The 15,328-nt window shown below is 36.4% G+C and overlaps 1 protein-coding gene and 1 long non-coding RNA gene across 3 annotated transcripts in view; one reads left to right on the plus strand and one right to left on the minus strand.

Moving 5' to 3' along the window:
- The window catches only part of LOC129739190 (cyclin-dependent kinase-like 1), a 101,380-nt gene that overhangs the window by 49,940 nt on the left and 36,112 nt on the right, over nt 1–15,328 (minus strand). For both annotated transcript variants that reach the window (XM_055730618.1, XM_055730617.1), the window contains exons 2-5: nt 13,848–13,916; nt 12,602–12,908; nt 3,046–3,211; nt 2,547–2,797 (exon numbers count right to left, since the gene is read on the minus strand). In XM_055730618.1, the coding sequence (XP_055586593.1) occupies nt 2,547–2,797; nt 3,046–3,211; nt 12,602–12,908; nt 13,848–13,916 (793 nt within the window). The remainder of the gene's footprint in view (nt 1–2,546; nt 2,798–3,045; nt 3,212–12,601; nt 12,909–13,847; nt 13,917–15,328) is intronic.
- Nucleotides 1–15,328, plus strand: part of LOC129739191 (uncharacterized) — a 51,610-nt gene that overhangs the window by 11,475 nt on the left and 24,807 nt on the right. The gene's annotated exons all lie outside the window — the stretch shown is intronic.

Here is a 15,328-nt window from a genome sequence, read left to right on the forward strand (position 1 = left end):
ATTGAAAGCTCCGAGCAGAAGCTGAAAAAATGGAATAAAATCAAATTGGTTAAAATGAGGGGCTTGGGGATAAGGGAAAATCCGGAAAATTTCTGGTACTTCAAAGCTTTGCAGGAACTAGAAGTTTCCTCAAATTACCGGTAAAGTGTTCCTTTTTAATGTTCATTTAATTGATATTTAACAGATTTGTTCGCTATATATGAATGGCGATTGAGTTAATAAAGATAAAGTTTACATGGCGTTTACAGTTTGAAAACTCAATTAAACTTTTCTGATTTAAATTATAATGATTTTATGATTCCGCGATACGAAGTAATATCAAACGTCTAAACTTGAAGAATTTGATATGATAATTTCAGTTTTTCTTTATTCAAACCTTGATTTGATACCTTAGATATACCTTATTTTCTTAAAAAAAAAACTATATGTAATATGTCAAGCCTGTTTAACTTTTTTAAACAATTTTCATGAAACACCCATATTTATAAAAATCTACCGCCAAACTTCACAGAACTTTACTAGAGATGTAAATTACATACTTATGAAAATGTGTTTTTTGTTGAATATATTGTGTTTTGTTTATTATTTACTAGCTGACCCGATGCGCTTTGCTACACCTTCTTAAAATAATTTAACTTTTCTTGAATATAATTTTGATTTAAAAAATTGCATCTTCTTATAACGTCATCAATCTGCAGCACTCTTTTGAAAAGGAAACTGCTGCTTACTTTTGGAATGATGATGCAAATATGAATTTAAATCTTAAATTTCATATTGTTCATTATGTTCTGAACTTGGATTATTTTTTTTTACCAATATACGAATGAGTGAACTTTTGCAAAAAACTGTTTGGCTTTGATTTTTTCTGAATGGCATTTTCTTTTTGATTTTCATTTCGAATTTCCGACGATCTTAACGACTCTTCTTCTGAAACGAATTAATTTTTATGTAGGACTTAAATGTTTGGTCCATCTAAATTATAAATCAATTAAAACTCAAATGAATGTTCGAATTTTTCAATATTGAAATTAAACATATAAATGATTTCTGGGCAACAATCAAGGTTACATGCATATTTCTGATATTTTTTTCTTAGTGCATTCGCCAAGATTTCGTGTTTTTCAAGACTCTCTCATATATGATTTTCAAGAAAGGTCCAATGTGGACTTATGTTCACATTTTCAAAATAAAAAGGATTTTTTATTCTGTTTTATGTTCAATAAAAGGTTAAATTTAAGCCAGCGACTTTTCCGTAGTGGTTAGAGTTCAAGTCATCTACGCCGAAGTTCATGAGATCGAATCCCGGTCAGGGCATACATACTTAGTACATACCCAAGTAACCATAAGCACTAAAACATAGCCCTTAAGCAACCCTATATTCACATATATAACTCTGAATTTATGCTTGTATTGCACTATATGCGTATATAGTGCAGATTCAATGCTAAAAAGCCGAAATATAATCGTATCGAATTCGTGAAGTGTTCATGATTCTTTCATCAATACCGTTGAAAAGTCGGGGATTTGTGTTGTGTTTCCAAAAGTGCGGTTGATAGAATCAATCCAATTTCAAGAAAAAGTGAATATTAGGTTGTTTCGTTACAAAAATGGAAAAAATAGTGTTGGATGAAAAAAAGAAAGAATTTTTAACAAGATAGGGGAAGAAATTTGTTTTTCCTAAACGTGTAACTTAACGCCACCAATTTTTCGTTTTGCTTTTTTGAACTGCGTTTCGTATTTTTGAGTTACGGCTTTCTACGATTTAAATGTGAATTGCATTGCAACGTGTTGTGGTTAGCCAGCAGATGGAAAGCCTACAGAAAAAGTATTTTGAGATATACCGAGTATTATTAATTATTAGTTCAAATTGTTGGACTCTATCAAAATTTACGAGGCCTTTTATGAATACAGATAAGTATTCTTTCATTTAATAAATTCTAGTATCATTTTTAAATGGTACGAGGTAGGATATTAAAAATGTGCAAATTACTTATATTTATATTTCAATAATCAAAATAGCTTAACTCTATTAAAGGGGATTGGTGGGAGGTTGGACAGGGCATCGAACGATCCGAAAACTAATATACAATGGATTGTGGGTTCAAGCCAGCCGGAGTATCTCGGCAAATTTAGAATCATGAGTAGGTTACCTACTTAAGTACCTTTTCAGGATTCTTTATTTGTTTCGAACAGTTGGAAGGAAGTTAGATGAGTCAAACCTGTCCCAAGCCAGTGGTAACGGACCCTTTGGTTGTGCTGCAATTATTGTTAATGAGTTAAGCATGAACAATATTTGAAAATACGATCGAGACTTCCCGTACCGATTCGGGTCGAAAGACCTATCAGCCACTGGTGGGTTTTCATACATACATACATACATACATACATACAAATCGAGGCAAAAATTTACTGTTCAGTGTACAAGGTGTACAACACGCTCAATTTATCCCTCATGTTGAAATTCTAATATATTTTTGTTATATAGGTATATATAGAGTTTTCATGAAATAAGATTGTGCAAAAAAATATCAACTATCTGTACTTACTTTGAAAAACTCGTTCTGATTAAAAATCGCTAGGTGTCGAGGTAACAGATCCCCCAAAGTTCTACGTATCAGATACAGCTGATCTACGTCACTTCTTCCTGGCCAAAGAGCATCGCCTCGCACCAGTTCCGCAAATACGCATCCGATAGCCCAAACATCAACTGGCGTGCCGTACTGCGTGTCGCCCACCAGAAGCTCCGGGGCTCGATACCAACGTGTTGCCACATAGTCCGTATAATTTTCACCGGGGCCTGAGAGGGAATTTGTTTGGCAATTATTATCTCCGATTGATGCTGTTCATCAGTGTCAGTTTAAAGAAATCCCAAAAAAACATGACCGTTGGATGCTATATTTGAAATTTGAGCTAGTGTATTGTCTCGGCTATATCTTGACCCTAGGCCCTAGGGGTACCAAGCGCCTAGGGTCAAGATATTAGGTATACTATATATTTGATAAATGTGGTAGCTATCCAATGAATTAAATTTTTCAGTTTACTTACTTAACATACGGGCAAAGCCAAAGTCACAGAGCTTAACTTGACCCTGTGCCGTAAGCAAAATGTTCTCAGGTTTTATATCACGATGCAAACATCCCTGCTTATGACAGTATGCTACTCCTTGAATCGTTTGGATGATGATTTGCTTCGTAAGATTATCAGGGCATCCCTAGAAAGAAAGAGAAATTAATCAAATGGATATTCGGTGCATATTATGTCAAAACTCCTCTGATCGGCTTGTCCAGTGAAAGAGAGTGCAATTTTTTTCGCCTGCTCCCCCAATCTGTGCGGGGAGAGATCAATCGCACTGAAATCAAGGTGAGCGAGAGAATTGAGTGAGTGATAAAGAGAATTCCCTTCTCCGGAAAAATCTGTTGCGCAATGTGTTGAGGAGAGATCTGAGAGCTAACTCAGTTTATTCTTGGTACGTTCACGAGCAAAAATGCTGCTCTCCGAATCAAAGAATTTGCTAGAAGCCGTCCTGATCTTAAATGCAATTGATTTTGTAATCAACCTCTTAAACCAATTGTAATCTTCGGTTCAGATGATATTTGAACGGTGTTTTTCGGTATAAACTACAAGCCATCTAACTTCTTATCTCTCCTGTTGCATAAATTAAGGCGTATACTGCACCGCTATTCCGCCTTTAGGCAATCTAAGAAGTGCTGCATTTCATTTCCACCAATCTACTGGTGTCCTGAAAAATCATCTTTTTTGTTCTTCGCGGAGTCCTGATTTTTTGGCGAAACCACCTGGCAGCTCTTCTTCGAACGCTACCTTTTGCAAAAAAAAAAAAGAATCCAAAAAAGCTAACAGCGATGCACATGCTCCCACACTTGCCGACATTGCCGAGTCACTTACAGCTTACAGCTCGTGTAAACTCGGGTAACGAGTGGAGCACGATCAGCGAAAGAGGATTACACTCGGCGGAAGCCGAACTGAAAACAGTGTTGTTTTCTCCCGGCTCTTTGTTGTTTGAGAAGAGCCGGCCAACCCTGCTCATGGACATCGCACGCATTTTTTTCGGGCTGCATGAGAATTTTTAATTAAATGAAGTTTTAAAAGTTTCATTAAGAGTTTTTCCGGTTGTGTTTCTCTTAAATTTTGGAGAACCACATATGCAGTTTATTGTGATATGGTGAAACAAAATATTCTCCCAGCGTGGGTGAGCAATTGGAGTCAGAGAAATGTGCCATCATGGTTGTGAATTTTCCCCAGGTCTCTTAATATTTCCTTAGGAAGACCGCCAATAGTTTGCCAAATGGAAAAGTTGTTAGAAATTAGGTGTTGTAGCTGTGTACTGGTGAAAAAGTAATCCTATCAGCGAAAGTTCGGCATTGCTGTTACTTAGCAACAATGGAACATCCTGGCTATTGAATTGTCCCTCAGATCCTTCACGGTTTTCTTGAGAAAGTTCGCCAATAGGTCAAAAAAATATTTTTGAAAAAGTGGTTCCCAACTCGGAAAGTAATAAAAAAGATAATATTTACCGAGATACAAAGGTGAATGATGCTCGTGAAATCCAGATGACATGTGGTGTAATAAACATGAATCAAAATGAAGAAGAATACACAAGCATTGAATAGCGTTTTCACGATCGGTTTAGAATTTTAATTGAGGCCCTTAGGATCAGAGGGGTGTAAGTGCAAAATCACCAATTTTGAGTATACGACGAATATCTTCCTCTTTTACCACTGAATTTACCACCATTTTAATTCAATTGACTCCAACGATATCGTTATAGCAATTCATTCAATCAAATCAAACGCAATGGGTCCAGATCAAATTCCGCTGAAATTTGTAAAAAATTTCTTACCATCTTTGTTGAATCCTCTTTGTAAGTTTTTTAACATCATTATTAGATCAAATATATTCCCATTAGTATGGAAGGTAACTAAAATCCTACCTATAAAGAAAAAATATAGTAGTAAAGACCTTTCGAACATTCGTCCTATTAGTATCCTTTGCGTTCTCTCTAAAGTTTCCGAGCGTGTGCTTAAATTACAAATTCAATCCTCTTTAAATTCCTTTAATCTACTTAGCGATTTTCAGTCAAAATTCAGAATTAAGTACAGTGCCACTACAGCGTTAGCTAAAGTGCTCGACGATATTCATAGCAAAGTGGACAAGAAACATCTGTCCGTGTTGCTGACGATAGATTTCTCAAAAGCATTTGATAGAGTCTCACATGTTAAACTTCTAAAAAAACTCTCGTACCAATTAATGTTTTCACGAAGTGCGCGTTTCATTATTGGACTCCTATCCTACTTGAAAAATCGAATTCAATTCGTATCATGCAATGATTCTCGGTCCAGCTCTGCTCCAGTTATATCTGGGGTTCCTCAAGGATGAATTTTAGGACCAATAATCTTTTCCACATGTTTGCCGATGCCGTCCAAATTTATTCGCATGCTTTTAATATTTTAATATACCGACTTACAAAACGTACACAGCTGGTCTCAAAGAAATCGATTGCCTATTAACAAAGATAAAACCAAAGCAATGCTTTTCTCTGCATCGCACAATATTTCAGGTTTACCACCACTTCGAATTGGCAATGACAACATCAAATACGTAGATAGCCTAACAAATCTTGGTGTAATAATTCAAAACAACTAGCAATGGACATCGTTTGTTAATGCCCAGTGTTCGAAAATATATAAAACGTTACGTATGCTAAGGTTCACTTCACATTTTTACCTGTAAACATAAAACTAATACTGTTGAAAATTCTTATAATCCCGCATATGATATTTGGAGCCGAATTTCTAGTCGGTGCGCCTTTGCTTATAATGAACCGGCTTAAAGCGGCATTACACAGTTGCATTTGTGTCATCTTCAATTTATCTCGTTACCATAGAGTTAGTCATCATCAATCACATGTTTTAGGAACATCTTTCGATAATTTTTATAAATTGAGATCTAGTGTTTTCTATCTATATATATAAAAATGAATTTCTGTCTGTCTGTCTGTCTGTCTGTTCCCTATAGACTCGGAAACTACTGAACCGAATTGCGTAAAACTTGGCAGGTGGGGGTATTGGAGGCAGGGGAAAGTTCCTATTATGGTTTGAGACCCCTCCCTCTCTCATGAAGGGGGGGAGGGGTCTCCCAAATAAAAGACAATTTTTTGCATAACTCGAAAACTAATCAAGCCAATGGTATCCAATTTGGCATATTGTGGTATTTGGGAAAGAGGTATATTTCTATGAATATTAGGTACCCCTCCTTCCTCTAAGTGGGCTGATAGGAAGGGGGGAGGGGGGCTACCTTACAAGTTTTCAATATCTCAAAAACTAATCAAGATATTGGAACCAAATTTGGCATGGGAAGGTATTTGGATGCGTAAAATATTTCAATGATTATGTGAGACCCCTCCCTCTTTTATGTAGGGAGATGTAAAGGGGGAGGGGCCTCTTTTATAATTTTTTACATAACTCAGAAACTAATTAAGCAAATAGAACCAAATTTGGCATGGGTGGGTATTTGGGAACGTGACATGTTCTAATGATTGTTTGAGACCCCTTCCATCTTCCAACGGGGAGAGGGAAGAAGGGAGGGAGGAGTTTTATACAATTTTTACTGCATAACTCAAGAACTACAATAGAAAATGGAACCAAATTTGGCATGGCACGACATTTGGGTACGAGGAATGCTTCTCCCTCACTCCTTCAAAGAGGTGGATGGAAAGGGAAGGAGAGTTTTTCTTTACAATTTTCAGCATAACTGGAGAGCTGATCGAGCCAATTGAACAATTGTTGACATGTTAGGGTATTTAGATACGAAAAATGTTTCTATTATAAATTGAAGCCCTACTTTTTTTCAGCGGAAAGATAAATTTGGCATCAAAAAGTATATGAGTACGAAAAATACTTCATGAATATTAAGCTCTCCCCTCCATTCAATGGGAAGAACGGAAGAAGGGGTGGGACTTCCTTTCAAGTTTATGCATAACTCAAGAATTTACTACGCAAATAAAACCAAATTTGGTATGGGATGGTATATCAATACGAGCAATTTTTCTATGTGAAACAATTCCTTTCTTGCAGTAGGATTATAGAATTGAAAATATAGAAAGGTAAGAGGAAAGCTTACATTTAACTTTTTTTTTACAAAATCCGAGAAAAGGACAAAAATTAACATGGAAAATCATTTTGGTATGATTCTATGATTATCTGACACACCATCCTTCTTTCTGTGAGTAGGTACATAGGAAGAGGGAGGTGAGCCCAATACAATTTTGTTAGCATAAGTTCTCTAGTTATGCTAACGAAGCCAACAAATGGAAACAAATATGGCTTGGAATGGTATTTGGCTACGAGATATATTTCTATGATTGTTATAGACCCTTATTCTTAACAGTGTAGAGAGTGGAAGAAAGGTGGGGGCTCCATATAAAATTTGTTGTAAAGCTTAAAAATTTATCAACCAATGGAACTATATTTTATATAAGAGGATTTTTGGGAACGATAAAAAAAATGGGTATGATTATTAAAGATCACGATCTCCATTTAGCAGGGGGTAAAAAGGAAGGACAGGATGGCTCTCTTATCAGTTTTTTTTGCATAAATCTACAACATATCAAGCGAAATCACCCATATTTTATAAGTTAGATTCATTGCATACAATTAATTTTAGACCCTCCTTTTTAAGAGCGGATTAAAATTATCAGATCTTTAACACAAATTTATAGATCAGGATTCAAAATATAATTTTAAGTTATCATTGTGTTGCAATTGGAAACTCCAGCTTCAGCTCTCATTTATAGCGATTGCTTATGAATGATGTTATAATTTGATTTAAAATTATGCCAACAAAACAATAAAAATCTGAATAATATCTGAAAATATCATTTGATTTTGAAAGGTGTAGCAACGCACGCCGGGTCAGCTAGTTATCTATAAAATCATTAACTCAAGAAGTCTAACTTATTTATTAAGCAAGTTTAGTCGTCTTAGAAGTAATCGCTTATTTAATTTTTCAATAAAAACAAGTAAAACTTTAAAGGGTGATACGGTCAAAATTTGGTCAATATCAACTTGACGTATTTCTGTCAATTTTGCATTAAAAAACACTGAACACCCCTCATTTTGAAGGTGTGTGTGTGTAGAATGTTGCTCCTTTTTTGATTTTGGAATTCACTCTTCAGTTGTCAAAATGCCGTCCAAGGAAGAAGAGCAGCGTATCAAAATTTTGCTCGCGCATCGCGAAAATCCAAGCTACTCGGACGCAAAGCTGGCAAAATCGCTAAAAGTTGCCAAATCAACCGTTACAAATGTAATTAAAGTGTTTGGGGAACGTTTGTCAACAGCCAGGAAGTCTGGATCGGGGGGAAATCGAAAATCGGAAGCCGCTGAGACAAAGAGAGTTGCCGGTAGTTTCAAGCGAAACCCTAACCTCTCTCTCCGAAATGCCGCAAATAAGCTGGGTGTATTACCTACAACCGTGCATCGAGCCAAAAAACGAGCCGGACTATCGACTTACAAAAAGGTAGTGACTAGAAATCGCGATGATAAACAAAATACGCTTTACACGACGATGCTGACGAAGTTTGACTGCGTGGTAATGGACGACGAAATCTACGTCATAGCCGACTACATACAAGCAGCTTTCGGGACAGGAGTTTTATACGGCAAAAGGAAGGGGAAAGGTAGCAGATATTTTCAAGCACATGAAACTGTCAAAGTTCGCGAAGAAATATCTGGTTTATCAAGCCATCTGTACCTGTGACAGAATTTGGAATTGGACAGCTGGGACGAACAGGCAACGGCTAACAAGGGACATCAATGAAATTGTCGCTGCGACATTTTTAAATAAAAAAAGTGAAGTGAAGTGTGCAGTGCGTGCTTGGTGTTATAGCAATTATTCCAAAAAATAAAATTATCTTCAAAATCACAACATTTTTATTTATTTGTTCGGAAAGGACTAAATACATTAACCTACGTTCATCTTTAACAAAATTTATGTGAAAGGCATGTAGCAGAACGAACCCTATTCACATTCGATCTGCGTTATTTCCACATACCCTTCAAATAGAACTCACCTACAGAGCATATGAAAATTACGTGAATTTTGCTTGCTGTGCGAGCTCCGATTGCTACCTGAAATTCACGTAGGTTCCACGTGATTTTCATGATGGCAAAAATCCATGTAGGGGAAAATGCCCTATTATGCGCCACCTAAGCGAATCGCTGATTTTCTAAGTATTTCACGTACAAATTGTGTTAAAAATGGGTGTAATCGTTGAAGAAAAGTGTTTTCTACAAATGCCTATGATTTTTTATTACTCAAATTGCTATAGTTGCTTCAAAAATTTGATTTTTTAAAACCATATTCAAAGCCACAGAACAAAACTGTGTTTCAAATACGCGCCGCTTTGTATTCAATACGCGCCTAGCAGCCGAACACACCCGAAAGCAGCCGAAGACCGAAAACACACCAATACTTACAGACACTTTGACTGAAAAGAAAACCAAAATGGACTGATCAAAATTTATAAAAAATAGAAAAGTTTATTTTTTGGGCTGAATTAACGCTCAAAATATGGTTTCAGACTTTTTGTTAATTTTCAATGAAAATTGGCCTTTTTGAAAAATTTATGCTTTTTTTAGCCTACTACGATTGGCGCGTTATAACGAGCGCATGGGCCGTGATAGAACATACCCATAAAAACCATACGTTTTCGAGTTCAGTATGATTTTTTAACATAAAATCATAGTTTAGATTCTCCTCTATCGATGTGTCAGAAAATATTGTCTTATTCGTTTTTCTCTGCTTGGTGACACCTTATTGAAAGTGTTTTAAAATTTAGATCGAAATGAAGAAAAACTTAAACTGTGAAATTATCACGACACAGGGGCATTTTAAGGAAAAATTCATACTTGCCATGGCGTATCACAGCATTTGAAACAAATTGGTAATATTTTGCAGGCTTAAAATGTTTCAGAATTTTCAAAACAAGGGTGGCGCGTATTAGCCACATGGGGCGTTATATGAACTTTTCCCCTACATTTTCACGTAGCGTTCATGTGAAAAGTTTTTTCGGTGTAGCTTTTTCAATGGGGGGAATCAGTGAGTTTTTGCACCGAATGTATACTAAGAGAATAGTTAGAATAGTTATAGTCATAAGGAATCTTTCGAATACAAACTTAGCAGCACTAAATATAGTATTAAAAAAGGAATTTAATTACCTTACACTACATGTTCAATGAATAAATAAATAAATAAATATATAAGTATACCTAACGATTCTTCATGTTTCAATGTAAATCTGGTGCAAAACTCGATTTTTTTTATAATTTTGTTCAACACTTTTTCGATTGAATTAAAACTGCTCGAATTCGGAAAATATTTGAAAATATCTCAACCCTGCTTCCCGTACCGACTCGGGTCGAAAGAGCTACCAGCCACTACACCATGGGGAAATTCCATACAATGAGGTGGCTAACTACTGCGTTGAATATCTCAACCTCGATGCTAGTAACGCTCCGGTAAAATCAGACCCGTGGAAACACAACCCAGCTTTATATACAATTTTTGTATTATAAAGACAGAACCTCGGCTCCGTAGAACTAAAAAGTATGAGCCGTTTCAAATAAACGAATTTATATAAAAAAAACACACACAACCCAGCTTCAACTCCTTCACCAATTTATTATCCTACACTACACTTTCGGCCTAGCATCCATTCGCCCTTACGACCATTCGACCTAATGACCATTCGGCCTAACGACATTTCGGCCTAGCTTCCATTCGGCCTTACGAACATTCGGCCTTACGACCTTTCGACCTTCCGGCCTCACGACGATTCGGCCTCACGGCCTAACGACCATTCGGCTAATGACCATTCGGCCAAATGACCATAATAACCATTCGGCCTTATAACCTTTCGGCCTAGTGACCATTCGGCCGAACATCCTTTCGGCCTTGCATCCTTTCGGCCAAACAGCATTCGGCTGTATAACCGACGGCCGAATAACCCATTCGGCCTAGTGGCCTGCTCGGCCAGATATCCCATTCGGCCTAACGTCCATCGGCTGAATGACCTTCGGCCGAATGGCTTTCGGCCTCATGACTTTCGGCCGAATGACCCAGCCTAGTTTTCGGAAAGAATCTAGAAGAACATCTAGAAAATCTAAAAATTGCTCTCAAAACATTATCAGATGCCAACCTAAAAGTTCAATTAATTAATCAGAATTTCTGCGAAAATCTATTGAATTCCTAGGTTACGGAATAACCAACGAAGGAATCAAACCCAGCAACAAAAATAAATGAAACCATAACAAAATAAATACCCTGAACCCAAATTCCACCAAAAATCGTTTGAATGCGATTGCTTGACTATAGGTTATTATTTTAGCTTCAAATGACTGGGGAATGAATGACTGGCAAACGAAGTGACTGGTCGTTAAGGAACAGTCAAATGAGTTTGACGGACCAAGAGGCTCAACAGTCACAGTCATTTGACTAAAGACGTTCAATGATGCCAAACCTGCGCTGGACACCGCGAGGTACTCAGATGTCAAACACCAACGTGTGCAAAAATGAATATCTCTGTTGAATCAAAAAGCAAATAAAATGAAATCAGTTCTACTTTAGGTTTGTAACTAGCAGGTTGTTCCTTTTTTAAAAACACCGAACCTTCACCCGGACATAACTTATATACGTACATTAGACTGCCCCAAATTTGTATGGGAAATTCAAAACCTGTGAAATGTTATGCGCTGCAGGTTAAAATTGATCTTAGGCCTAGTACAAGATTTCATGCCAAATTTGGGCCAGATCGGTTCACGTTTAGGGGTCGCTCAACGAGCCTGAAGTTTGTATGGGATTTTGAGACATTTTGTTCGGGAGAAACATGAAAAACCAGTTTTTTATCAATAACTTTGGTTTCCGTCGGCAGATTTCTTTCAAAAACGGGTTTTCTTAAAGCCTAAATTATGAAAAATATTTCATCCGAAGACTGCATTTCAATTAGAGTTAAGATAAGGAAGTAATAAAGCTTCAAAAATGGGTTAACTTTTTTCAGGATGGTATTCATCACTGTTAATGAGTCGAGGCGGTCGAACATATTGACGCCTCATTAACAGTGCTGAATACCACCGTTAAAAAAGTTAGCCCATTTTTGAAGCCTTATAACTTTTTTATCTTAACTTTTATCGAAATGCAGTCTTCGCATGAAATATTTTTCATAATTTAGGCTTTAAGAAAACCCGTTTTTGAAAGAAATCGGCCGACGGGAACCAAAGTTATTGATGAAAAACTGGTTTTTCATGTTTCTCCCGAACAAAATGTCTCAAAATCCCATACAAACTTCAGGCTCGTTGAGCGACCCCTAAACGTGATTCGATCTGGTCCAAATTTGGCATGAGATCTTGTACTAGGCCAAGGATCAATTTTAGCCTGCAGCGTATAACTTTTTCAAAAGTCGGGTCATTTGGGGCACTCTAACGTACATTTATACATAAAAATCAAAAAGGATAGATGTAGATCACGGATTCCACTCTCATAAATAGAACATTGTGCCTTGCGAATTGTGTTGAGAATTTATTTCATTTACCTCTGGGTATCTCTCCAGTTCATGAAGAACGGTATGTTCGCAGAACTCAAATACCAAATGTAATCTTCTCTTTCTCCTAAAAACCTCCAGTAAACACACCAGATTAGGATGTTTCAAATTTTTCAGAAGCCGGATCTCTCTTAGTGCAATTTTCCGTATAGCTGGATCATCTTCTGATTCCACAAATCGTTTCACTGCTACGAGCAAACCCGTTTCACGGTCCCGACATTTGTATACGACACCGTAGGATCCTTCCCCGAGTCGACTCAGTTTCTCGTATCGATCCATTCTGCTGCTTCCTCGTGATCTACAAAAAAAGATTACTGATTCGAACTTTTTGTATGCACTGGCACATTAGACTGAGTCGATTTGGGGTCATTTTTGAATTTCCCCAACCCTGATGTCTTAAACACTTCGTATTGGTTCAAAACTCATCCATGATTTTTTGCAGAAATTTTGAAGTAACGTTTCATGAGTAAATTTGAACTTTTAGGTTTGTATGGGAAAATTGAATATTTTGTACTGTAAAATCAACATCGTTTTTGTTTCTGCCTGCTCTAATGGTTTTTGTGCCAATTTATGTTTCTCTAAAGAAAATTTTCCGCTGAACAACTATGTTGTTATTTCTTATCTTATTAGACAAAACAGTTATTAGGTGATTAATGGGGACATGTCTTTTGGCATTGAAAAATTAAATCCATTTGACAAATTCAAAATTGCCCAGATTTTTTATCCTCAACACCTGGCATCCCTGTTTTCCTGCAATACCTCGCGAGGCACCAGCAGTGATGTCTATTGAATTTATTGTTTATCAATGCCAAAAGATGTACCCCTGTTAAACAGTAAATAACTTTTTTTTCTAATAAAATACTAAGTTACGGTCTGCGACAAAGTTGTTCAGCGAGAAAAAAACCTTTAAGAATTTATAAATTGGCACAAAAACCATTAGCAGGCTCGGCTCCACAGAAAAAAAAAACAAAACGATGTTGATTTTTCAGTACAAAATATTCAATTTTCTCATTCAAACCTAAAAGTTCAAATTTACTCATGTAAACGTTATTTAAAAATTCTGCAAAAAATCATGGATGAGTTTTGAATTAATACGAAGCGTTTTAGACCCCAGGGTTTGAAAAATTCAAAAATGACTCAGGAATCGACTCAGTCTACTGGCGCATTCATATGACAATGGTGATAATTAGCTTAAAATACTCAAATTTATATACAGTATGTAATAACAGTTAATTACCGTTCGGCTAATGCTTTCAGCGCACTTCCTGCACTTGAGTCGCCAGAAGTCCATCTAAAAGGAATGTTACTGGAAATAGAAAACAACTACGTTACTATTTTTGTAAAAATTCTTATCCATTTCTGGTTTGAATTATCATATCCCGATTTAAACACAGAGAACTCATTCAGAAAACATACTAGATTTAAGTTTTTCAAACTTTTACTTTTCAGAGTCTTTTATAGAGTTCATTTTCTTGGGCTTGTGATATAGCTCAGTTGGCAAGTCGGTTGCTTCCTGAGCCGATGTCCGCGAGTTCGAGCCCAAGATTTAAAAAAAAACATAGAACACAGTTGTACCGGATGAGTTTTTCAAAAACTATTTGCCAACTGCAACGTTGATAAAGTCGCGAATGCCACAAAGATGGTAAAACGACTATAATCGAAACCAAAAAAATATAATTTTTTTTTATAAAACTTATTGCTATTTCTGCATTTTTTATACTTGGACTTGACTTTTCGTAAGCCGAATCAATTATATCTACCAACCCAGCCAATTCAAATTCAATTCTGAATAACTCAGCAAAAGTTATTTTGTAGAGTTTGGCCCAGAATTTGCTAGTTGCTGTTGTTTGAGTTCGAAGGACCGATTTTTTAAATTCAATTTTGAAACTAAAAAGTTTATCAACTAAAAAAAAATTCTAAATTACCGATCACCCATCAAATTAACCCCCCCCCCCCCCTCTCCCTTCTAAAGGACCGCGCATGCATTGCACAATAACAGTGTATAGGAAAATAAATATTCATTAATATAACGCCCAACATGGAATGACCATTGTATGTATTTATTGTTAACATTCGCATAATTCCCAATAACAACTATAAAACTCATTTAGTATATTTTTATGCATCCAAAACACCAGTATGATATGTTTATCCTATATTGGGGGGTGTGATGATTGGTCCACCACCAGCAGTTGTATCACTTGGAGTTGTGGGTCCAGGAGCCGGTGCTGCGGTTGTGGTTCCCGGATTCTCAATATCAATTGATCCATCACTGTAGATATTGATAGTTTCGGCTATAATAACAGCCATATTCTGGATGCTTTCGCCTTGGACATTAACCAGTGCTGTTTCACCCTCCAACAAATCCAAAGAGAAGTTTTCTTTTTTGATTGGAACACCATTGATAACGACCGGATTCGCCATTGAGATAGCGGCTATCAAGAGTATACTAACTGTTATTCCGAGTAGCTTCATTTTTAATGCCAACTGGTTACAATGCTAAACTGTAAATTGTATCCGTTTGACCCAACATCGGTTTATATATCGAAATATATTTTTCGGTTTAAATTGTTATCTTTACCTGATAATACCTCATACACGAAGAATAAATTCCAAACATTGTCAGTTGTCAGATGATTTGATAAATTTTTATCATAGCAAGAAAGGCCGCTGCCTGAATCATTAAGTATGATTAATTCTATCTATTTCTTAAACCTT

Source organism: Uranotaenia lowii, chromosome 1 (assembly GCF_029784155.1).
Source record: "Uranotaenia lowii strain MFRU-FL chromosome 1, ASM2978415v1, whole genome shotgun sequence".
NCBI lineage: Eukaryota > Metazoa > Arthropoda > Insecta > Diptera > Culicidae > Uranotaenia > Uranotaenia lowii.